Source organism: Pezoporus flaviventris, unplaced genomic scaffold (genome assembly GCF_033815535.1).
Source record: "Pezoporus flaviventris isolate CSIRO_AGI_PZ_B2104156 unplaced genomic scaffold, CSIRO_AGI_Pfla_v1 ptg000025l, whole genome shotgun sequence".
In the NCBI taxonomy this organism is placed as follows: domain Eukaryota; kingdom Metazoa; phylum Chordata; class Aves; order Psittaciformes; family Psittacidae; genus Pezoporus; species Pezoporus flaviventris.
Genome location: NW_026892573.1, coordinates 4,148,029 through 4,171,682, shown reverse-complemented (window position 1 = coordinate 4,171,682; position 23,654 = coordinate 4,148,029). Strand labels below are relative to the sequence as shown.

The 23,654-nt window shown below is 37.7% G+C and overlaps 1 protein-coding gene across 3 annotated transcripts in view; it reads right to left on the bottom strand.

Annotated features, from left to right (window-relative positions):
* Window positions 1-1,319: 1,319 nt before the first annotated feature.
* Window positions 1,320-23,654, bottom strand: part of NAA16 (N-alpha-acetyltransferase 16, NatA auxiliary subunit) — a 63,112-nt gene continuing 40,777 nt past the window's right edge. The window contains exons 10-20 of one of the 3 annotated variants that reach the window (XM_061457276.1): window positions 12,211-12,283; window positions 11,805-11,974; window positions 11,320-11,472; window positions 9,659-9,787; window positions 8,528-8,741; window positions 7,126-7,319; window positions 6,286-6,394; window positions 5,689-5,787; window positions 4,965-5,108; window positions 3,429-3,526; window positions 1,320-3,155 (exon numbers count right to left, since the gene is read on the bottom strand). In XM_061457276.1, the coding sequence (XP_061313260.1) occupies window positions 2,955-3,155; window positions 3,429-3,526; window positions 4,965-5,108; window positions 5,689-5,787; window positions 6,286-6,394; window positions 7,126-7,319; window positions 8,528-8,741; window positions 9,659-9,787; window positions 11,320-11,472; window positions 11,805-11,974; window positions 12,211-12,283 (1,584 nt within the window). In that variant the 3' untranslated portion in view covers window positions 1,320-2,954. Of the gene's footprint in view, window positions 3,156-3,428; window positions 3,527-4,964; window positions 5,109-5,688; window positions 5,788-6,285; window positions 6,395-7,125; window positions 7,320-8,527; window positions 8,742-9,036; window positions 9,094-9,658; window positions 9,788-11,319; window positions 11,473-11,804; window positions 11,975-12,210; window positions 12,284-20,069; window positions 20,242-23,654 lie in introns of those variants that run through there. The other 2 variants (XM_061457277.1, XR_009744096.1) reach the window with 2 other exon arrangements.

Sequence of the window (23,654 nt, the reverse complement as noted above, 5' to 3'; positions counted from 1 at the left end):
ATGAGGCTCTTCAAAGGGAGTCACCCACACAAGCTGACTCTATCTGGATTGTCTACAAATGCCTCATGCAGCCAAGCAGTTATGCCGATGCCAATGGACTAATAAGAGAAGCTACCACCTGAGATGTCGCATCTGCTAGAGGAGGAAAGAAGTTAATGGATAGGAGAGTGGAGTAAGAATGACCATAACTGACTGTCAAAGTGCATTACATTGAGATAAGAAATTGCAGAAAAGAAAAAAAAGGCAAGAAAGTGATGAAGGAAACAAGAATGAAACGGCAGTATGAAAGAAAGTGTAGAGCCAGACCAGATGATGTATTTTAAAGCTCAAACACTGAAATGCGATTCTGTGACATGAACACCTAGTGTTCATGTATTACAGCACATTTCTCTGGGATGATGTAACAGGTCTGTTAAATTTGATGCCTTTTCTATTTCAAGTTACTGAAAAAAGTGAATTTTTTCAGACTAGTTTAAAAAAAAAAAACCCACAGATCTTTCCCCTGATGCCTGTTATTCTCCATTATTTTTGTACCCTTCCCCTACTACCCTAGTCTCTCTTTGCAACAGTCTATAGGATTGCCAGGCATTTATCATGCCAAGCAGTTCACACCTGGAATGACAGTCCTAAAGAAAACTCAGCTGTTGCCTCCTGCAGTTCCAAGAGAAAACCAAATCACACACTGGGTGACAGAAGAATCGAGTTTTTGTATTTTCAGAATTCTCAAAAGAGTTGCCACAATTCTTAGTGCTAATTTCTAGACTATTCATCTACTTCCTCAAGGAATAAACTGTTAAAAAGATAGCCCAGGTATTTTTGCTCAAGCCTGATTTAAAGTGTCAGGCTAAACAGACCCCAGAGGGCTGTTTCAGTCTCACCTCTCTCAGGCTGCAATCTTTTGAAGGCCTAAACTAAATCTCTAGCACTGCGCCATCCCTATAAAAGACAGAAGACCACAGTCACACTTTATGCCTTCACTTTATATGGGCTGATAAAAATGCTTCCCGGGCACTGCTGAGCCAAAGTGAACCCATCATGGACAGTTCCCTCTACCTGCTTGAAATACCTTTGAGGAAATCATTCCACAGCAAATGGCACATGGTGAATACGCAAGACGAAAACATCTTGTCCTATTTCTCAGGGTAGCATGTTACCACATACAGAGGTACAGCTCTCAATGTGCTAAATGATTTTTTTTTTTACCTTAACTACTTACAGTTCACATTATACCAGCAAATGTTGCAACTGAATAGAATAAAACTGATGAAAGTGATGGGCTGAAGTCCATAAATATGCAAAGATTCCAAACCAAAGGCAAGTGTGTACAAAATAATTTATTACAGCATAACATATGTTGGCAATATTTTACAGTGAATTTTCCATTCAACAATTTTTAATCTAAACAGATGACACACAAAGGAGAATTTTAATTAGAACAGTTTATTTGTCTTAATAAAATCCCCTCTTCATGAATGTATATCTGCCTTTGAGGGGCTAGTTAATATTACTGAAACTATTTACATTGCAGTGAAATAAAAAGAAACCAAGATTGAATGATTCCATTACAGTTTCCATAAAACCGATTTTCTGTACAAGCCACAGTATAGTTATGTTTGATAGCAGTTTTTATAGAATGTAAAGCTGTGGTACATAGCCATTTTGTCCAGCAATACTATGCCTTAAATAGGTATATTAAGAGTCAGACTTCCATTTTGATGTGTTGCATACTTAATAGTTAATGCACCAGAATACAAAGTAAGAAAAAGGTTTGTTATGATTTGTAGTCAGCCTCTTTGTGCTCCCTTAAATGGTTTTTAAATGTAAAACATACTCCTCATGTACTATTTGCTTCACAGCACCTAAAACAATAGCATATAGGCATGACAAGTACTGGAGTATTAGCCGTAACTGGACAACTAAGACTTTTAATGGAGGTAATACAGTAAACTTACCAGTGAATTTTTATGATGTAAAGAAGAACTGTATTCCCCATTACTGTACCTTCGGTGTTTGCCCAAAACTGGAGCAGCTTTTTCAACTTAAGTGTCAATAGGTGGACAGATGGGAGAAACCAGAAGGAAGAGGAGGAAGGGGAAGGTGGAACATAGGACAAACAACAATATCAAATTATGTTTTCTCAGGGAACTGGTTAAGAATACTCAAAAACATTAAACTGACCAAAAACTTATGAAAACAATAGCTGTGGAACACAAGGTAGACAGAATAGTTTTCAAAACGTCTTAGTTTGGAGATTTTGTTGTTTGGGTTGGTTTTTGGGCTGGTTTTTTTTGTTGGGTTTTTTTTTTTTTTGACACAATCTTCATATCCATCAACACTGGCTCCATATAAGACACACACCTGACAAAAACATGCAAACTCTCAATGCTCTCATTGTCACTGGGCTTCCAAAGAAACCAAAATGACCAAAGATTAAAAAGAAAAAAAAAAAGGGGGGGGGGGGGGGGAGGGAGGGGAACCGCAACAGAAAAAACCCTTAAAGAACAGTAAAAGACAAAGAGGGCAATTCAAGCAGCACTTCAGTCTTAATCTGCTAAAAATGCTCAAATGATAATTTATTAACAAGATATGATCACATTTGTCTGTATATGTAACAACACTTACGTGAAAGCAGTCTTTAACATCCATATTTTTGTGAGGGAAGGCTGATGGATTATTAAAAGACTTAAAACTGTACAAGTATAAACATGAAAAATGCTGATTAAGGATAATGTTTACATAAATATTGGCAGTTTTTGTTGGGAGAAAAAAAAGTAATAGCATAATCCATTTCATTTAACTAACCAAATATTTTGTTTTATACCTTTTAAAGTTTTAAAATACAACCTGGAAAAGTAACCCTGATCTGTATCCAGCCGGCACGTAATGAGAGTCAGTGTTCTGTATACATGTGTGCATGTAGGTATACACGCACACACTGGCTTGCACACACTACTTCAAATTTCATTAGAAAGCAAATCATGGTTAATGGCTGTATGATTCACAGATGCAATGCCGCTATCGTCCTCATTTGTGGCAGGCATAAAGGCAGATGTATAAGGAAACAGTTTATGACATGCTGCTTGATATTCTTCACATTGAGTGTGGCAGCTTCCAAAACTGCCATCAAGCAGTGCCTCAAAAACCTTTGTTAATGTCTGAAGAAACAAAAGTAACAGTTAATAAATGTGCTTTACAATTGTCTTATTACTAAAAAGATGTATTATTAAATAATACTAATCTGAGCAAGCAGGTTCTCTGTTGATATTCAGGTATTTTATAGTTATACTTAGGGGACAAAATTTGAAATCCCATTCTTTCAAATACTAATAATTTATCATAATACATGAAGCATGTACATTATCCTACAATTAAGCATACATTATTCAAGAACCTACAGATTTTTTGGCTTTAAATACTGTATTTTTTACCTTCACATTTTTGTCTCTCATGTTTTTATCCAACCTAGTGGCAACAGCAATTGCTTTTTCTTGTCTTGATTTGTCCAGGAAATACATCATCTTTGCACCTGATCACAAGAAAGAACACAACAGTTACCTAACAACAGTCCTAAAAGAGCACTTAGTAGGCAGACACACAGAATCCAGCGTGAATTAGGACTTCTTGCAAGCTTTAATAAACGTTCTTTTCCTCCCTTATTCCCTCCTTTAAAACTAACAAAGCTAAAGCTACTTTGAAATTTATTAGAAGCATAAGTATCAACTAACACAGGAGATCTGCTTCTGCAGAAGTGTAATGCCTCACTTTACTGAGGATCTATCAGTCAAGAGACAGTAAGACCAAGCTGGGCTACTAACCTGGAGCCAAGTAAAACAGCTTACATACAAAGAAAGTGTAACACAAGTCTGGTTCTTTACTTGGACTAGACTACGCTGGTAAGAAGACAGACGTTGCATTAACCTAACTATACAGCTTCTTAGACCACAAAGAGTTTATTTAAAAACTGGCCTGGCATCTCTGCAAAATACCGTGTTGCTCTTTTTATCATAGCTGCTTTAATTTGTCATCTTAATGAATACACAGGCATTTCATATACTTGTCCCAAATACAATGTCCAGACACACCCCACTACGTAATCTACTACAGGAACATAAGGCTTAAGAAATAATTTCACTGAAAAAGTGAAAAACCCTCATTCTGAGTATACTGTCTCTTCCTGCTCAATTCCTCAATTATTAAATATGTTTTCCTAAGTAAAGCTTCCTAGTTCTTATTGCTTTTTGTGTCCAGAAGGTTTCAGAAAATTGTTAGACTGAGTCTGTGTGGGTTTGAGTTGTCATTATCTAGGTTAAGTTTGACACATTTTGTTTAAAGTCTGGCAAGCTATGGTATGGAAACTCAAAAGCAATTAAAATTCTGCTTGCAATTTTTTTACTAGTAAACATTTTAAGCTAAGAAAACACTCGTTTGTACCCTACTAGCAGCTATGTATAGCTCTTCTGCACAAATAGTGTAAGAGTGCCATGTTTCAACATTTTAATTGTTGACCATGAAGCAGAAAAACAGAAGTAGGGTAACAAGTTTGTCGTGTAATTTTTATTGATGCTGTTGCTACTTGACAAACCTGTGAGAAGGAACAGAGACATTCCAGCTGATAACAGGGAAAAGCACTGCTTCTAATGTATTGGATTTTCTGGTTTGTATTTCCTAATAATTTCAAAACTAGAAGCTGCTACAGGAGCGATGATGTTGCTTCCATATTTGAGTATCTGTGGTGGTTTGATCACACTTTTTTGGAGGTAAGAAACAGGTTCCTTATGTATCTTATAAAAAAAGTGAATGAGTTGGGTTTGAATTCTTTTTAACATGGTAAAAGCAAGCAAAAACCCACAATGTAAAAATGTTAATTTCTGCCTTACTGGTTTTATGTACAATTTATGCACTGCAGATTAAGATTCTGGATTTAAGTCATCTCCTTTTCAGGAGCATTAAAAAATTAAACAAACCTGACAGTTGGTGCTGAATGGAGGTAGCATTGTGTTTGAGAAATTCTTCATTAAAACTTTCCAAGTTTTTATTAACAAAGATTTTCTGCATTTCTTGAGTTAGAACCTTGCTCACAATTTCTGGGAGGTTACTATGGTCAGATACTAGAAGGGGGAAGAAAGAGGGAGAGAAGCAAAAAAGCCATTTAAACAACTGTAGACAGTAGTGTGAAACCATAAACATCACTACTAAAATTCCCATTTCTAAAATTTGGGCACATAAACACAAATCTCAGTTCAAAACAGGTCAACACAAGCATTAGTGATGCATTTATAGATAAAACATTCATAAAGTGCAGCAGAAAGTTAACATGACAGGGCACAAGTTCACAACGCGTACTTTGCTTCTGTCAGAATTTCTCCCCCGTATCTTCCACCTATTTCCTTAAAACTTAAAAAACTTAAAGAATTTCAGTGATCTTTGGAACACCTACTCTGTGAAATTTAGCCATGAGTTATTTAGTCTACCCAATTAATGGGGAAAGGAGTATAATATAATACAAACACAGTACCCTGTGTAACACAGCCTGTGCTTTCTTCAGTATTAGCATAAAACCCAAACCATTTATTTTTCATCAACAGTTTGTGTTTCAAGTGCATTTACACACTACAAAACTATGTGATTATGTCCTTGTACAGTATAACCTCCTGTATCTTTATACAGGCATACTTCCTACATACATACCAGCTTTAGAGAATTTAATCAAGCACTCATGTAGCCATGGGTTATTACTGTCAATAGCAAAAGCTCTTTTGACAGACTGTAACATTAACAGAAACTTTCCTGTGGAAAGGAGAAAACACAAAAACATACCAAGATTAAGAACACAGAACTTTTTATATCAACTACTATTTTACTTTAGTAAATCTTGTACAAACATGAGAAACATCACACAATTAGAAAGGACATTTATTTTTCTCCTCCAAATTGCTTAGTAAAATAGAAATGCCTGCTACTTGAACTCTGGCAACACTACATAACATTCTTATCCATTTGGCTTTGTTTTTCCCTGGATAATTTAAGATCACACTGCAAATATCTTTCTAAAGCATTTATTAGCATATACTACAACTTACTTTGTCTTAGGTTTTTTAGCTTGTTTTAAGGGTGGCTAAACAAAAAACTGTATTTCCCCCTTATTATTATTACATATGATGACAACCCCAGTTTCAGTCAAGTAAATACCTATTCCAGACCACTTTAGGGTACGCTCAGGTAACACAGGCAGCAGTGAAGGGTTACAATTCTGTAGAGCAAAAATAAAATCATGCAGTACTTTACCTTTTCTAAAGTATATTTCAAATGCTAATAAATGTGTTTCTATCTCATCTCCAATAAGATTTTTAAGTGGTATAAGGAATTTAATGGCTTCTTCTAATGGATTTTCTACCTGTTTTAATAAAAACACAGTGAAATTTAAAGCTTAAAATAGGAATCAAATAAAAACTACCAAAGACAGTTTCTGCTATTCAGAGCATTTAAATACTCAGAGGCCAAAGGTGAACTGTAGAGAGTTTTCTGAATTAAACTGAATCACAACATTTTATTTGACCACCAGGATTTAGAAGTGTTTACTCATGACTTCATGCTGACAAAGTCAACATCATTGCTAACTCTGGCATGGCTTATGTAATGCACTTGTTGTTATAATTTAGCATTAGGAAACAATGAAATATAACCACCTTAGACAGCATGCTTAAATTTCTGAAGTTAGTGCGATAAAGGAGACAATTCTTTGCGCTCAGAGATACAATGGCTCATGTCTTCAAATTTGGTGAACTGTGAACTTATTTCTGTTAGTTCTTCCTCTATTCAATGTATGAAACCCAGAATTCTTGAAGCAAGAACCATGTTTCTGCTCAGTATCTATTTTAATGGAGGATGCTTAATGTTAAAAAACAAAAACAAACCAAAATTTAAAGTAACAGTATTTTAATAGAGAACTTTGGTTTATTAGAGGAAAAATGTTACTTTTCTTTAGTGTAAATAGACTACACACTTTTGTGTGCAAAAAAGATTTTATAAAAACCACTGGATTCTTTTAAGAGAACCTGATAGTAATCCCACATTATAGGCTTTTTATGATAATCACATGAATTTAACATGAAAGACCATGCTAACCCTTTCCAGTTTTTCAGGAATCAGCTCTTCCCTGGGCCCACTAGTTTCCTCCTCCTCTTCATCTCGCTTCTTCTTTTGATTCTTTTGTTGTCGCTCTCTTTCTGCATGTTTTCTTTCCTCTTCCAGTTTTGCTTTCTTCTGTGCTCTTCTTTGCTTACTAAGCATTTTTTTCAATTCTTTGGCTGAGAGATTTTCTACAGATCAACAAAGCGACAAAGAATTTAATTAAAAATCTTTCCTGCAAATGCCATAACATAGTTCTATGGATACAAGCAAAAACTAGTATTATTTGGGGTGAGAAGAGGTAAAATATTCTGGCATATATTAGCAGGATCATTATAAGAATATTTAGGTTGCTTGCTGTGTTCAGATTTTGACTGGACTAACATTTAGATAAACCAAGAAGGTTTGACAGTTGCATGAAAAGCAGAACACAGAAAACATGTTTTCCTACAGGTTCACATAGAAGTGAGGAACCTTCAGACTTTCCATTCACCCCTCTTCTCCTTCCTTGCTGTCCTGCTGACCTAACCAGTTTATCCAGTCTCATACTGTAGTTTCCACTCTGCTTACCGTGGTGTCTGAGAACAGCTGCACTACTATCATAGCAATGAACAGAAGAACAGGCTGCTGGGGGGCTAACGTATATTTTTTGCGGCTGTGACATCACTATCTCTTCTGGACTAGCCACCATTCTGAGAGGGAAGCAAGCATTCTTTCTACCCCATTCACACAGTGCTGTTTTCCCCTGTGCATGAGCCTATTGAATCCCAACGCACAGCAGGCAAATGAACTAACATGATGTGACTTCTTACTCTTCCCCATCTTAGTCTCTGTGACATACCACATGTGAGCCACACCTCACAGGTTGCCTCAGAAAGTCTGCTTTCCATTTAACACTTGTTTTAAATCGTTTCCTAAATGTACTGATTTTGCTAATACACACCCATGTATTCTTTGATCCTGAAGTTAAATGAAAAATTGTAAAATGTAGCAAGTTAAATACACTAAATCAAAATGAAATTATTACAATTCAGACTGCTTTCCCAGAAAATCCACCCACTGCTTCATAATTCATCTGTTAATGACATTTATCTTTTGTTTAGTTTAAATGAATGAATGGCAGAGCTAAATTTGATTTTTCCTCTCAATATTCTGAAATGCCACTCCTCCCAAGGTACTCCTGCTGGGTTCATTCACACACTAGTTTTTTAATATGATGAGAGGAGAAGAAGAAACCTGTAGCATGTTATCTATGATCTCTCTTCAGTTATTAAATCATGACACAAACCAGGAAAAAGTTGTGTATGTTACAACTCATATTTACTCTCTAGCACACAAATTACTCAGATTAATAAGCTTTTACACATGTCATACACATATGAACCTCCATTATGGATACCTGAATTCACTTCTTGTTCTTTGCTTTCATTGGTAAGAGGATTATCATGGAGCTTCAAGTAGATTTCAATTGCTGACTGAGCAGCCTTGAAGTAGAAGGCATGTTTCCTGAGCACATCTTCTAATCTCAGAAGGTCTACATAGGCACGAAGAGTCATCTTTCTCATGCAGTATGTGTGGAAGTCAAATTGATCGTCCGTTATCTCAAAAAAATGCTTCAAATAAAAAAAACAACACAGAACTTTTAGGCACTTCCTCCACTTAGTCTGATTTTTAATTAGATGGAGGTGAATACATCAGTTACAGCTGATGTTATTTACAGGCAATATTGCACAGGCATAGCAATGTCCTTATAATACTGACTGTCCAAGAGAACCTCTCAGTAGGAAAGAAAACCCACCCAGGAAAATCTCATTTTGTTAACAAAAACTATAATGTGATTTTTCAAAGACTTCTGAGAACAATGCTGATAAAACACCCATGTTTTAGTTGTTGCTAAGTAGCACTTACCCTGATCAAGGACTTTTCAGTCTCTCATGCTCTGCCAGTGAGGAGGGGCACAAGAAGCTGTGAGGGAGCAGAGACAGGACACCTGACCCAAACTAGCCAAAGGGGTATTCCATACCACAGCACATCATGCCCAGTATATAAGCTGGGGGGAGTTACCCGCAAGGGGCCAATTGCTCCTCAGGTCAGGCTGGGTATTGGTCAGCGGGTGGTGAGAGACTGTACTGTGCAGTACTTGGGTTTGTTTGTTTTATTTCTCTCTATATATTATGATTACCATAATTCAATTATTAACTGTTCTTATCTCAACCCACAGGTTTCAGCTTTTTTCCGATTCTCCTCCCCATCCCCATCAGTGGGGTGGTGAGCAAGCAGCTGTGTGGGCTTAAACCACAACAACATGGTATTTTACATCAAATCCTTCTCACTTCAAGTAATTGTTTTTCTACATAATAGCTAGGGATGACATCTACTGCAATAAATCATCAAATATTAACCTATTTTTAAAAATCACTATATGGACACTTTATATGCAAACAAAATCATGCTGATTACATCAACAAATACTTTCAATAGTGTACAAGAAATACTGGGAAGGAAATTGATGGTGTTTGCACCTACTTACCCTTTCTACTTCGTGACATTTTTTCAAGGCATCACCATACTTCCCTAACCTCTGATAAGCTGCAGCACATTCAGTCTGGAACCACATACACTGCATCTCATTTAGGTTCTCCATTGCAGAAGTTCCTTCCTGAAATAAGGGTCATTATCACTTTTTGCTATTACAATTTACCAGCTGCTTCTTTCACCTACAGTTAGTTCAAGGCCATTAGTAGGAAACAATCAATCCTTCAATTGTTAGGAATACAACAGAAACTGGATAAAACCACCCAGCAATCGAGAATAATTCCTGTGATACACTATGTCTCCCAAGATAAAGGTATAAATTTAAATGATATAAAAAATGAGTAGTATTATCTCAACAAGATTAGTGTCTCAACATTTAACTCATGCTTGTAAACACAATCTTACTTTCGTAGTTTGGGGGCAGAAAACAACACTATTTTTAAAAAACGTAAAAGTTCAGCAAATAAGTTTTGTTGGGTTTTCACCCCCCTAACAGGCAAGTGGCATCTACTAGTTTACTTATCCACCAATATACTTACTGCGTTATCATGTAGTATGAACAACTTAGTTTTAGAAATTCATAGTCTAAATAAATGAAGTTGTATTTTTACTTCATACTTTTTTCAAGGAAAAAAATCCTAGGATTTATTCTTTCTAGTTTCAATGCTCTAGATTAAGAACAAACAAACTGGAAGCATGTTCCACACATCACAAATGCTAGCCACCAAGTCTTCACATCAGTCTTTATATTTGAAAGAAAACCCTGTTCAACTCACATTTATTTATTTACGTAAGATCTATCCTATGTTACCACGTATCTATGCTAGAGTTCTGTGTCTGCTGCTCTAACACAACGTACACAATGAGTTCTAGTGACTTTCAATAATTCCTAGAAATATCTAGAAAGAATGGATTCAATTTCAAGTATTTTCACACCTAAAATTAAGGAGATAATTCATTTATGTGCTCTAGGAAATCCCACCAAGTAGCTTCTTCATAGTTAGTTACATAAATGATATGGAAATCTTGGTCCCCAGCACAAGAGGGGCATGAGCCTGTTACAGCAGGTCCAGATGAGGGCCATGAAAAATCAGAGGCTTGAAACACCTCCCCTGCAAAGAAAGGCTGAGAGATGGGTTTTTCAGCCTGGAGAAGAGAAGCTCCAGAGAGACCTTACCCCAGTCTTTCAACACGTAAAGGGGACTTATAAGGAAGACTAAGACTTTCCACCAGGGCCCCTTGTGACAGGACAATGAGTAACAGTTTTAAACTGAAAGAGAATAGGCTTATATTGTATGTAAGGAAGAAATTCTTTACTTTGAGCACGATGAGACACTGGCACAGGCTGCCCAGAGACGCTGCGGATGCCCCAACCCTTGAAGTGGTCGAAGTCAGGCTGGATGTGGCTTTGAGCAACCTGATTTTTGAAAGGTGTCTCCATAGCGGGGGAGTTGAAGCAGATAATCCTTAAAAGGCGTCTTTCAACCCAAACAAGTCTATGATTCTATAGAGTTATTTACCAGTAAGAGCATTATCTTAAAAATGAACACTAATAGAAGACAGTTTGGGGTGGGTTTTTTGGTCAGGAGTTACACGAGTAAAAAATAAACTGCCAGGTGCAAATAAACCCTCTCTTTGCTAAAGCAATGTACTTACCCTCGTGAATTTAGAGCACATCTCCTCTGCATCCTTGACCATATTTGCTCGCAACATGTATTTAGCACACTTAGAATTGATAAATCTGTCTGCAGTATCCAAAGACTGTGCTTCATCCATCCATTTGGCAGCTTCCTTGAGGTTACCTACATGCTGTTAAGAAGAAATTAAATAGTTAACTTTCAGTACAAGCCTGCTATTGACAGACTCCTGAAATCTATAGCTATTGGTATTTGCCTCTGAGAAATAACAAAAGGCAGTGTTACAATTTGCTGTAGGTTCTGACTCGCTTTGCAAAACCTAGACAAAAGGGTTTTCACTGTTTTCCTGACAAAACAATGCCCAAAGAGAAACCCACATGAAAACCAATGCCCATAACCACTGCTAACTGAAATACTAGACACACAGCCACACCAGTTTGATGTGGGCTTGTTTTTTTTTAATATATAAACTAGGTACTCCACATAGCCAAAACAGCTTTTTACCTTGTAAATTTTTGCTTTTAAGTAGAAGAGTTCTATCAATGTTGGAGTGCTGGCAATTGCAGTATTAATGTAATCCAAGGCCAGAGAACACTGTCCAAGTTTGTCAAAGTGTTGTGCCAGGAAATACCGAACCCAAAGCAGTGTCGTTGGGGGCTCTTTCTCTCCATTTTCTGTAACAAAATCAAAAAAGTCACAGTAACCAGTAAGGTTGAAGACTGCATCTGAAGAACAAACACAAAATACAAAGCTTGGCAAATTCAGCAAGTATTTCCTTAAGTGAATTCATTCACTAGAAGCTATTACAACTACTTTCTTGAAAGGTATTAGCACTCCAACAGTTCTTGATAACTGCCATAAACAGTATTAGTGATTACAGGGTAATTAACAGAAGATCACAGAAACTTACCACATGTACTAAAAAGATCACAAGTTTTCAAAGAGGTTTCATAACCTGTAACGAGTTCTTGGATTGTAGAAACCTGCATATAAAAAGAAAAATCACCGCAAGTTATGCTTTACTATCATGTTTATAAATTAACACATTGAAAAACAGATGAGCAAAATCAGAGAAACTATATTAATTACTTGATTTGGAAAAAATTGGATGTATCCTCACATAGTCTACCTCACTTCTCACCAGCTTCCTTTGATCACCCATTTTAACTGGTGATAGGGCAGGGAAACAGGTGTAATCTTTGGCAGCTTACAGAATAAAGTAAGTACATTTGATTAGTATTGATTTTAAGTTGGATTTTGGAAATTTTATTAATTTATGTTACTAGCTCTTAAGTGGCCAAACTGAGCCAACTGAAGAGAGGTGCTTCGGAAAAGCCTCTGCATGAACTTACCATAAAAATATAGAGGAGGATTCTGTGGTTTTCTGACAGGCTGATGTGTATGATTAAAGAATTTTTTTTTTCTCCTTGAAAAGGTGCTGTTGCCTACAATATGGGCTACCTCTTTTTACACAACAATGTCTAGTCTATACTGATTGATTTAAGGCTAAGACTTTCTGAAATCAGACCTTGTCAACAACGTTGTTGCTTAGCCGGAGGCTGAAGACTCAAAATTCACCCAAGAGTTTTGAACTCACTATACAAGTTTGATATCTATAATACATACAGCTGCTAGTATCAGTGCTCTTCTTGACCATGAACTATTCCAATACCAGGCCCACGACTTACAACTGCCAGGTAGTATTCTAAGCATTTTATGAAATGCTCAACCTGTTTTGTAGTTATATTCTAAACACATCTGCCATATCCAGCAAGCAACCAGCCTCTTAAGGAAACAACGCTAAAGAAAGCAAGCAGTATGACTTATGTATGTATGTACCCAAAACACAGAAGGGACTTAAATAAGATCTTACTGTAAGCATAGCAGGATAATACCTACATTAGCCAAGTAGGTGAAACCTATAGATGGTAAAAACCTAAAACTTCAATGGTTAAAATATGATCCTACATTAAAAAAAAAAGTTGCATGACTAAAATAAGAAGTATTGTGAAGAGAGTGAAATTTAAAAAAGCAGGATTTGACAAAGCACACATCCAAAGCACTTTAAGATATACTTTGGGAGAGGAGAGGAAGAGAAAAAAAAAAAAATCTTGTTCTGGAAGATCAAAGTATACAATTTGAAGGTTACTACTTCATTTAACCTAATTCAGCAGAACAGGCAAGAAATGCCAAACATTTGTTTCAAAGAGAGCAGAGACGGTGTCACACCCAAGTCATACACAGCCAGGGGAAACATCAGAAATGTAATAAAAGGTATAAACATTCTAGAAAGCTCTGGGCAAATCTCGTAAGAAATTGTTTCTGGCAGCAAAATCTCATCAAACACAATAAAATGTTACTAGACCTCAAATAACTATGGAGTGATAAAGGACTCTAAAAAAGTCACAAATAAATGGACAAAACCAAATAAGTGCATTAAGCTGTTGTCTGGCCTCAGACATCTATTTACTAAAAGAAACCTTCCAACAATATCAGAAAAATCTTTGAAGATTCTCTTCTCTAAAATGAGGTTAAATGCAAAAGTAAGCATCTGCTTCAGGCAGCAGACTTGCAGCATTTATGTGCAACAGGGTAAGTGTTACTTCCTTGTAGCTTAAAAGTATTCCCAAAGTTATTTTCATCTAGCTGTCAGTAAGCTCAAATTCCTTTAAGACCAACCAGCTTTGCTAGACTGCAGGTGAACGGTGCAAATGTAGAAAGACCCTTTCCACACCACTACACTATGTATGATTTTTTTCCACTACTGTGAACTTGGAGCATGGCTTCACAGCTGGACAAAGACCATGCTATCACCAAAAGAATGGTGCCACCACCTTGGATCCACATGTCCCTGCTTTGTAACAGCAGTAATGGCTCTATCCAGCATTACAAGTGATTCACTCCCTTCTCCATCTCAGGGTACAGAAGCGGAATTACTAGACCCATCATCAGGGAGGCTGGCAGAAGACAGATGTGGGATTGTGAGTGAAATAAACAACAGTGAAATGAAATTCTCTGATCTCCAGGTGATGGAGAATACTAAACTGTGCTATGTTTTAAACAATGCCAACTTCTTTTGAATTCAGAACTCTGCAGTGGTTTTGGCTTCTACAGTCCAAGAAAATACACTGGGAATGTCATTTGGAAAACTACTTTGAACGATACATTTGGAAACAACTATTCAGTGAATGCAACAGCTACAAGCAATGCAAATCAGGTAGTTTGCTTACTGCAGATGTTCTTGATGGAAATGACAGTATCTTTGTTTCTCATGACTACTCAGAAACTTTTTCCTCCCTTCTTATGCTTATGCTTCATCCTCTTACTAGTAATTTAGGAAGATAATTTCTGGTTCATGTCCTGCTTCGGGGAACAAATTATCTGGAAATATGAACCCCAATTTCTGCATCATATTAGCTGTAGATTTAGTAGTAAAAATCTGTCTCTTGGATTTACTACCCTCTATTATCCGTATTCTACAGTCACCACTGCCATCTCAGAGGCAGTAATATTTTACTAAACATTACAGCATTTTTCATAAAGATAATTTTACGGTTGCTAAAAACAATCAAGCTGAGGTATCTGGAAATACCACGATGCTGACCACGAGTTAATTTCAAACAGTATTACTCTAGGGAAAAAGAAATTTTGGCTATTCCCTGGGCATAGATCTGAAAAAACTGAAGGTATTATAAAAGCATAACTGAAGACATCAACAAATCTCAGGTTTTATGACAAGAACTGGTGCCACCAGTTTCCAAAGCCTCTTGAAACATCAAAATTCAGACTTCTAACCTTTGAGTTTTGAATCACACAGGTCACTACCTACAACTTTCAATTTCATTACAAAATAACAAGATAAGCATATAACTTCGTACCAAATAAGACAGAAAAACCAGAAAGCTGGTTCAGAGTTCTGGAGAAGGCCTTTGATGACATTTTGAACAGGCTTGCAGCTGGACTGTGGCACACAATAACAGTACTAAACCACCCCTTTCTTCAGCTGTCTCTTCCATCATCAGTCCATTTCTGAGACAGTAGTAATTAATCTCTCACACACACAGAAAAAAAGCTAACACAAAAAGCTGAACCCACTAAATAATGAAGAGAAATACTACAAAGATTTGGTTCCTTGCTTTTCTTTTGGTGCTATGCTCTTCACACCATTCTAAACAGAACCTTCCTCAGAAACAGCACTAAGAAAAGCTCCAATACAATGACAGCACAAACAAGAACATCTTCTGAAGTAGTATTTCTCGAATAATTTGGTTTCAAAGCTACTTCTGGTCACAGAGGCCCCTTCACAGCCTCCCTGAAAAGGGTTATATAATTACTTGTGATAGAAAAGAAAGACATGCAGCTTAGCTAGGAACTCGCACCCTCTTCTCTAGGTCCCTAGAGACACTATGCAGGTGGATACCAGCTTCAGAGCCAGTTAGGCTCTGCATACATCTGCAACCTGAAGTCCCCATCTCTACAAATGAGGATGCCTAGATGTGAACTTTCAGTCCTGAAAAATATTTCATAACTGGTACCAGAGGCACCCTTCGAATGATCTGTTTTATCTAGCACAGCGCCATCACACCGTTAACAATATTTAAATCAAGGGCACGCTGCCCATACCTTTCTGGATGAAGATAATGATGGAAAGGAAGTTTCAAATAAAGAACCTGCCAATAGACTCAAACAGGAAAAAGCTCACAGAGTCAGTCAACCACAATCAGGGGAAAAACATGGGGAAGTGGGGCTGCTACACATTAGAGAAAAGGTTTTACTACAGCCTAATGAAAACAAGCATCTTCATCTATAGCCAAGAGATGACTGGCATGAAATGAGATCTGCTTTTTATCAAGGCAGCAAAGAACAGAGCATGCCAAATACATGAGCCAGCTGGCACACTTGCACTGCACAAAAGGTCTGAGGTCAGGCTCTTCCAAACGTATCCATACAAGAAGGTGTATATGGGCAGCCACATGAAAAAGCTCCTAAAAACCTCCATTAATGGCTTGTAATCACTTTTAAATGGGAAATACACCTATTGGAGTGTCAGACACATTCAGAATTCAAAGTTCACTAAAAATCAAGAATAGCTAGAGCTCCTCTTTGCCCTGGATTAGGTTTGGAGGCGTGCCTTATGACACATGACTGCCAGTAAACTGCACATCTTCTTCAACAATACAGCTGCACCGCATTAAGTTTGTAATCAGTATGCACTTGACTATATACACCATCAAATCCTACTGTGATTAAGTATCTCAAAATAATGCTAACTTGCTGTATAAATGAAGACTACTATTGCTGTCTTTTGCTGCTAGCACTGGGAACAGCTACTCCTGAAACAGAACAAGTGATACAATGTCAATACCACCAACAGATACACAAGCTATCTGAAATATCTCCAGAAGAAAAAGCTTCCTTTATTTAACTAAGCAAGTTTAGTTTGTATTTGTCATTCAAAAAGTAAATTGTAACATGGTATTTTGTATACCTGCCCTGCTGAAACAGTGTTATTTCTTTTTTAGGGCATGCTATGCACACACATAATAAATCAAAGCTTATAGTACAAATAGCATTTGCTAAACGTTGCAATTGTTTTCTAATTTTGACTGAGCCATCCAACATTTGTAGTCATATGTGACTGCATTAATCAGTTTTTGTCTCAGACATCTGCACTGGAAGCATATTTTTGTCCCATAAGTAACAGGCTTTGCAGTTTTGAGCTATTAGAGAAGTCTCAGCTAGGGGATAGCTCTCGGTACACCAGCTTTGCAGACAGCAGACTACTCAAGCAGAACGGCAAATGAATCACAAGAAGAACATTCTTCATTTAAGAATTTACTGCTGCTTTGGAAAGGTCTAGCATGTGTGTGTTTACACTGAAAGTAAAACTGCACAAGCTCCTCTGGAGCTGGGTAACAGCATTACAAGATCAGTTTCATGTTAAACAAAACAAACCTTAAGTAGGATGACTACAAATACAAGAGCGAGCCACAAATTTTAAGTGCTTCAAATGTAACAAGTTAAATATTAAACCAACTCTTTAAAGACGTTATTTTAAAAGCAATACTCCTTGAGTATCTTTATAAATAAACTGCTAGGGCACCTACTTGGGATGGAAAAAAGTAGGATTCAGCCAGACTTGGAAATGAGGTCTTAACTTTGAGACTACCGGGAACTGTCAGAATTGCTCAATCTTCTTCATAAATGTAGCGTCTTTCCATTCAGAAAATAAAAGTACGACTTGCAGCCTAGAAAGCCAACCATATCCTGGGCTGCATCAAAAGGAGCATGACCAGCAGGTCGCAGGAGGTGATCCTGCCCCTCTACTCTGCTCTTGTGAGACCTCGCTTGCAGTATTGTGTACAGTTCTGGTGTCCTCAACATAAAAAGGACATGCAACTGTTGGAACAAGTCCAGAAAAGGGCCACGAGGATGATCAAGGGACTGGAGCACCTCCTGTACGAAGACAGGCTGAGAAAGTTGGGGCTGTTCAGCCTGGAGAAAAGAAGGCTGCATGGAGACGTCATGGCAACCTTTCAGTATCTGAAGGGGGGGCTATAGGGATGCTGGGGAGGGACTCTTCATTAGGGACTTTAGGGACAGGACAAAGGGTAACAGGTTAAAACTTAAACAGGGGAAGTTTAGATTGGATATAATGAGGAAGTTCTTTCCTGTGAGGGTGGTGAGGCACTGAATGGGCTGTCCAGGGAAGTTGCAAATGCTCCATCCCTGATGGTGTTCAAGGCCAGGCTGGACAGAGCCTTGGGTGGCATGGTTTAGTGTGAGGTGTCCCTGCCCATAGCAGGGGGGTTGGAACTTGGTGATCTTAAGGTCCTTTCCAACCCTAACTATTCTATTATATGACTAGAGTAATTAAATGATTTTTCAAATTCAACTACACATCTAGTTGTGTTATAAACATAATAGTTGATTTTTCCTCAAAAACTGAAGCAAACTTCAATGAAAATGTGTATTTACTATTGGCAGCGTATTTGCTGCACCTATAGGGAAGCTAAAGAACACTTCAAAGTACAAACATTAGCATTCAGCACATCATAAATATTAACTAATTTGACTACAATGTTCCTATGCGATTTCTACATAGGCTCTTTTAGAAGTGAAAGCTAACGCAGATTAGCAGTCTACAAAACTGTTGAAGAGAAGTTACACAATTTGGAATACCTCTGTGCAGGAATATGGAGCTCAGTAGGACAGTAACACCAGTCAGAACAGGCTGTCCTAGAAAACTCTCCTACAACGGTCAAGCTGTAAAATGTACAACACAGAATTAAAATAAAAACCTAGGAACTACACAAAAGAAAACTAAAGGCTTGACTTTTAAAATCTCTTCTGATTTTACGCTTCCATTGCATTTTCAAACTAAGCTACAGAAATTTAACATGCCAGCCCACTACTGAAGCCTGAATGTAATTTACAGAAGCCTACACATTTATCTGCTATTTCCAATTACACAGAGACCTCTAGAAGCAGCACACTGCTTAAATGTACTAGACATCTTTCATCTAGGAATTGGCCTAAAAGGATAAACAGACTATAAATGGGATATTGTTTTTCCCCAGATATACTGTTGGAGACATGACAGAGCCTTATAAAATAAGAGTCTTACAGTAACAAATAAATCAGGAAGTTGTGCTCAGAGAACATCTCGTATGGAGTGACTGATCTGAAGTTTACTCATATTTTAATTCACTCCACCCCAAATTAATCTACACTTCATAGTGAACTGCAGGTATCTAGTAAGTTCAATTGACAAATACTTGGTATAAGTATGTAAGTACAGAAGAAAAACTAACAAAATTCAGAGATGACTGGCTAAGCTAGACTTACTTCTCTAGCAGCAGTCCCATGTCTGAATTACACCAAAACCAACAGGTGGTAAGGTACAAATCAAGGAGCCACTCTAAAGCAACAGAAATACAGATACGAAGCAACCAAATATAAAGTATTTTGTTATATGTCTTTTCCTGAAGAGTGCCTGCCTCATTTAACATACACCAGAGGATAGGGATAATAATTCTACCAGAGTACTGACACAAGACAGGGTTTTACTTTCATTTTCATATTCACAGAATAGTTCGGGCTGAAAGGGACCTTAAAAATCACCTAGTTCCACACCCCTGCCACAGACAGGGATACCTTCCACTAGACCAGGTTGCTCAAAGCCCCGCTCAGCCTGGCCTTGAACAATTCCATGGATGAGGCAGCCACAGCTTCTCTGGGCAACTTGTGCCAGTGTCTCACCACCCTCACAGGGAAGAGTTTTTTCCTAATATCTAATCTGGATCTACCCTCTTTCAGTGTAAAACCATTCTCCCTTATTCTATCCCCATATGATCCTCCATCTTCCTTGTAGGCCCCTTTAGGCCCTGCAAGGCTGTTCTAAGGTCTCCCTGGAGTCTTCTTGTCTCCAGGCTGAACAACCCCAGCTCTCTCAGCCCATCTCCATTGCAGAGGTGCTCTAGTTCTCTGAGCATCTTCGTGGCCCTCTGGACTCACCTGAGCAGGTCCATATCCCCTTGTGTTAGAGGCCCCAAAGCTGAACACTACTGCATTTCCTAACACGCTTCCACTCTGCTGAGGTAGAGTTCTCTTTCACTTCCTTATGTAATCCACCAGCAGTTCACAGAGAGCATCTAAGTACAAGACCAACTGCAACTTGCTGCAAATTCCTTTAGCTTCCTAAATCAAGGATTAAAAATGTTTTTTCCTGAAAGGGTTAAAGAAAGATCTTCACTGGAGACAGCCTACCTTCCTGTGCAGACAGTCTTACACCATTTTTTGAGACTGTTGTTTCTGATGTTTCTTCCAGCCAGACATTTTCTCTCATGCAGTATTTCCTCACAGTCTCCATGTTTTTAGTTACTCAGAAAAAGGGCACATGTGCACTAATGTCGAGCTTCAATGGAATCAACCAACGCACCTGCAACACAATCGACGCAAACCTTGATGTTGACTAATTGACTCTTTGGATGGTTTATCTCATGGATATAGAGACCAGCACGTATAGGGAACCAAAGAGTATTTCTGAATATTGCTTAAGTACAAAGAGAGCTTTTTGGGGGGAGGTAGGGGTAGCATTTCAAGATCCCTCTCTTGTGACAACCAATAACAAATAAGGCTGTTCACTACTATTTCAAATACATCTGGACAGCAGCTTACAGAATTTGAAAATGAACGCAAATCCCATGCAATTGCTTGCGCTTCAGGTTATTAGCTTCCATCAGAAAAGTTCTGCAAAGAACCACAGATACATTCACCCTGAACAGTAACTTTGCAAGAACAAAACTCATACAAACACAGTGACACTCCTAAACATGAGTATTTGCTTCCTGAATGTGCCCAAAAGACTATGGCTTCTTCCCAACCTAATAAGTATTGTGACAACTGTGTGAATTTTATTCAATTACAAAGATACCAACAGGAAAAGTGCAGTTTAAATATCCAAGTATATTTCCCATTTAGAAATTAAAAGAAGCCCAATAAAGATTTTTTTGTAAGCCTCCATGCTGTATAGCAGGCTTTTTAAATTAAAGGTTTAGCATTATAGAAAACTCAATGAGAATGGCTACTCTACTGATATCCATTTTTTAATACCAAACTTCAGAAACTGAAGCACTAAGCAAAGAACAAAAACTACAAAAACCACTTGTGGCATAAAAGAGGAAGAACCCAGTAGCTTGTCTGCAAGTCTCCTATACCACAGAAAAGGATTAAGACACCCATATTAAAGTATTTCAGGTACACACAGACTGTGTTGAGACATTTTCCTGTAAGTGCTCCACGGTTCTTTAGCGTTTAAATAAAATTGTATCTCAGTTGCACTTCAAACCCTTTCATTCACATAGCAGTACTTTTAAGTAGTTATTTCAGAAGGCTCCACAAATCATGAAAATGAAACTTTTCATGCTATTCTTAGAAGTATCAACTGTAAGTAAAAAAATCCATTATATTCCCATTTTTAAAGCCATGTTTTGTTTAAGTAGCATTTCAAAGTTCTAGATGAAACCGGGTCATCTGGTCAGTAAAAAGCCTCAAACCACAAACCCGCAAGTTTCCTTGTGCAGGATGAAGCTGCCTTTTAATTATAGCCTCCCCTGCTATCTTCCCATGTATCATACTTGCTTAGGATGAACTCATTTTAGTCAGTCACCTACAATACTTACTACTTAGTCCACAGTTACAGGTGGAAAAGACAGTAAATTCACTTTAAAATGCAAGTTACCTCCACAATATGCTTATAAATTGATAATGCAGACTTTTAACATTTTATGGCAAGATCAAGCAGATCAAGTGAATAAATCTCCAGAGACAATATGAGAAGTACGTGCTTTAAATAACATTAAGTAAAAGAAATTATTTATCCCAGAAATAACTACAGTTCTTCAAAACACACCAACACTGCACACAAAGGTGCAAACAGGCACTCTCACGTAGCAAGTGACCTTTTTCTAAGTCATGCAGGTGGACTTTTCAAATGAGGACAGCTAGCATGTTTTTATTTCCGTATCTTCAATCCAACCACCTTTCAGACATTGCAACTGCAGAAATAGTTTGTTAAGCAGCTGTGCTTTTAGCTAAACTTCACAACATAGTAAGAAAAACAAAAAATTATTACAAATTTAGAACTGTACACAGAAACTTGTACTTAAAACATCTGTGCCCTTCCTGAAGCACAAATGGTAACTGAAGGACAAGGGTGGGATGGCCAATAGGTCCTACAAATTCGGCAACTATTATTCTCACCTTCAACACAGAGTATACAATGAACATGAACCTTGCTGGCACAAAATTTACATAAACTAAAATTTACAGAAACTAGAACTCCAAGATGAAAACAACACAATATGTTATAACCTCTCAGAGCAGGCCATTTATGGTAAAAGGCCATTTTCTCTTTAAATGTACACCAAAGTAATTACTGTAGAGTATGGAAGGCAACAGGTACTTGGGACAGTAAGTAATTTTAGTGTAATTCAAAATTGAAGCACTGATCTCTGAAAAACAGCACCTCATCTGAAGCCTAGCACTTGTCTTTAATGCTTAACAAATGTCCAACAGCCTCACTGAGCACCTCCCCATGTGAGCTATCTGACCTGAGAAATAATCTGGATGCAATTATGACTTTACCAGAATTTCATTGTTAACTCTTCCTCCACTTTTCCTTCACCAACTACAGGAGGGCACACTCAAGTTCACTGAACATCACCAGCTTGGCCACATAACTGCTGATTTCTGAGAAGCTGAAAGTATTCTTTACACAGCTCTTTCTCTTCACTTGAGACTACAAGCAGATGATCACTAACAAAACACCAAATGTAATACAACTATTACATTATTAGAATTTTCACCAAGGACCATCACAGAAAGTGATGCCATATGTGCCACTTTGAGAGCACCAAAATCAAGAATGATTGACGGACTCTTACCAAAACAAAGATTACATCCTTTCATGTCTATAGATAGCATCCTCAGTCTAACCCTGTTTCATTTCTGAATAAACAACCTGCTCTTCTGGCAAGTGCCTACCCTGAAGCAGCAGTTATAGATGCTTCATGTGCATGTACTCACATTTAACCCAATACTAAGGCAAGTCTGCAGTTACCTGTGTTTTCAAGTTAATCTGTTTCTAAAAAGCAGATTCTGTGACAAGTGCTTGTCTTTCCCTTTGTGAATAGTCTGAAAAGGGAAGAGCAAAAAATTCTAGGAACTAATTAGGAGGGCTATACTGGTAAACAGATACAAAAATTACAACTAAAGATTCCAAATCACAGTATCCTGATTAGGGATCTCAATGCTTTTGTATATAGGCACTCATGTATAGAGGCATGTCCCTTTTCACTGTGCCTATCTGCACTGTTTGCTAGAGGATCTTTATGTTGCCAAACTTGCAGAAAATGCACCTGTCCCAGTATCAAAGTACCAGTTGCAGAGTAGCTTGCTGGCTAGCAAGTCACAACTCCAAACTGATCCTAGACTCGAAGGTGAAACACAGTAAGAAGATGCTATCACAAAATCATTGAGGTTGGCAAAGGTCACTGTCTAGTCCAACCCTACTGCCTTTACAGAATGAGGTCAGCAGAAGCAGGTTATTCCTGGCCATGTCCAGTCATGTTTATATTATCTCCAAGGATGATGACTCCACTACCCCTCTGAACAATCTGTTCCCATGCTCAACAACCTCCATGACAAAAGTGTCCCTTCTTTTGTTCAAATATAGGCTAAACAATGCTAGCTCTCAGCCTCTTCATCAAATGCCAGACACTCCAGTCCCTTCATCAACTTCATGGCCTTGCTGTAGACTCTTTCCAGTATGTGCATGTGCTTCTCACACAG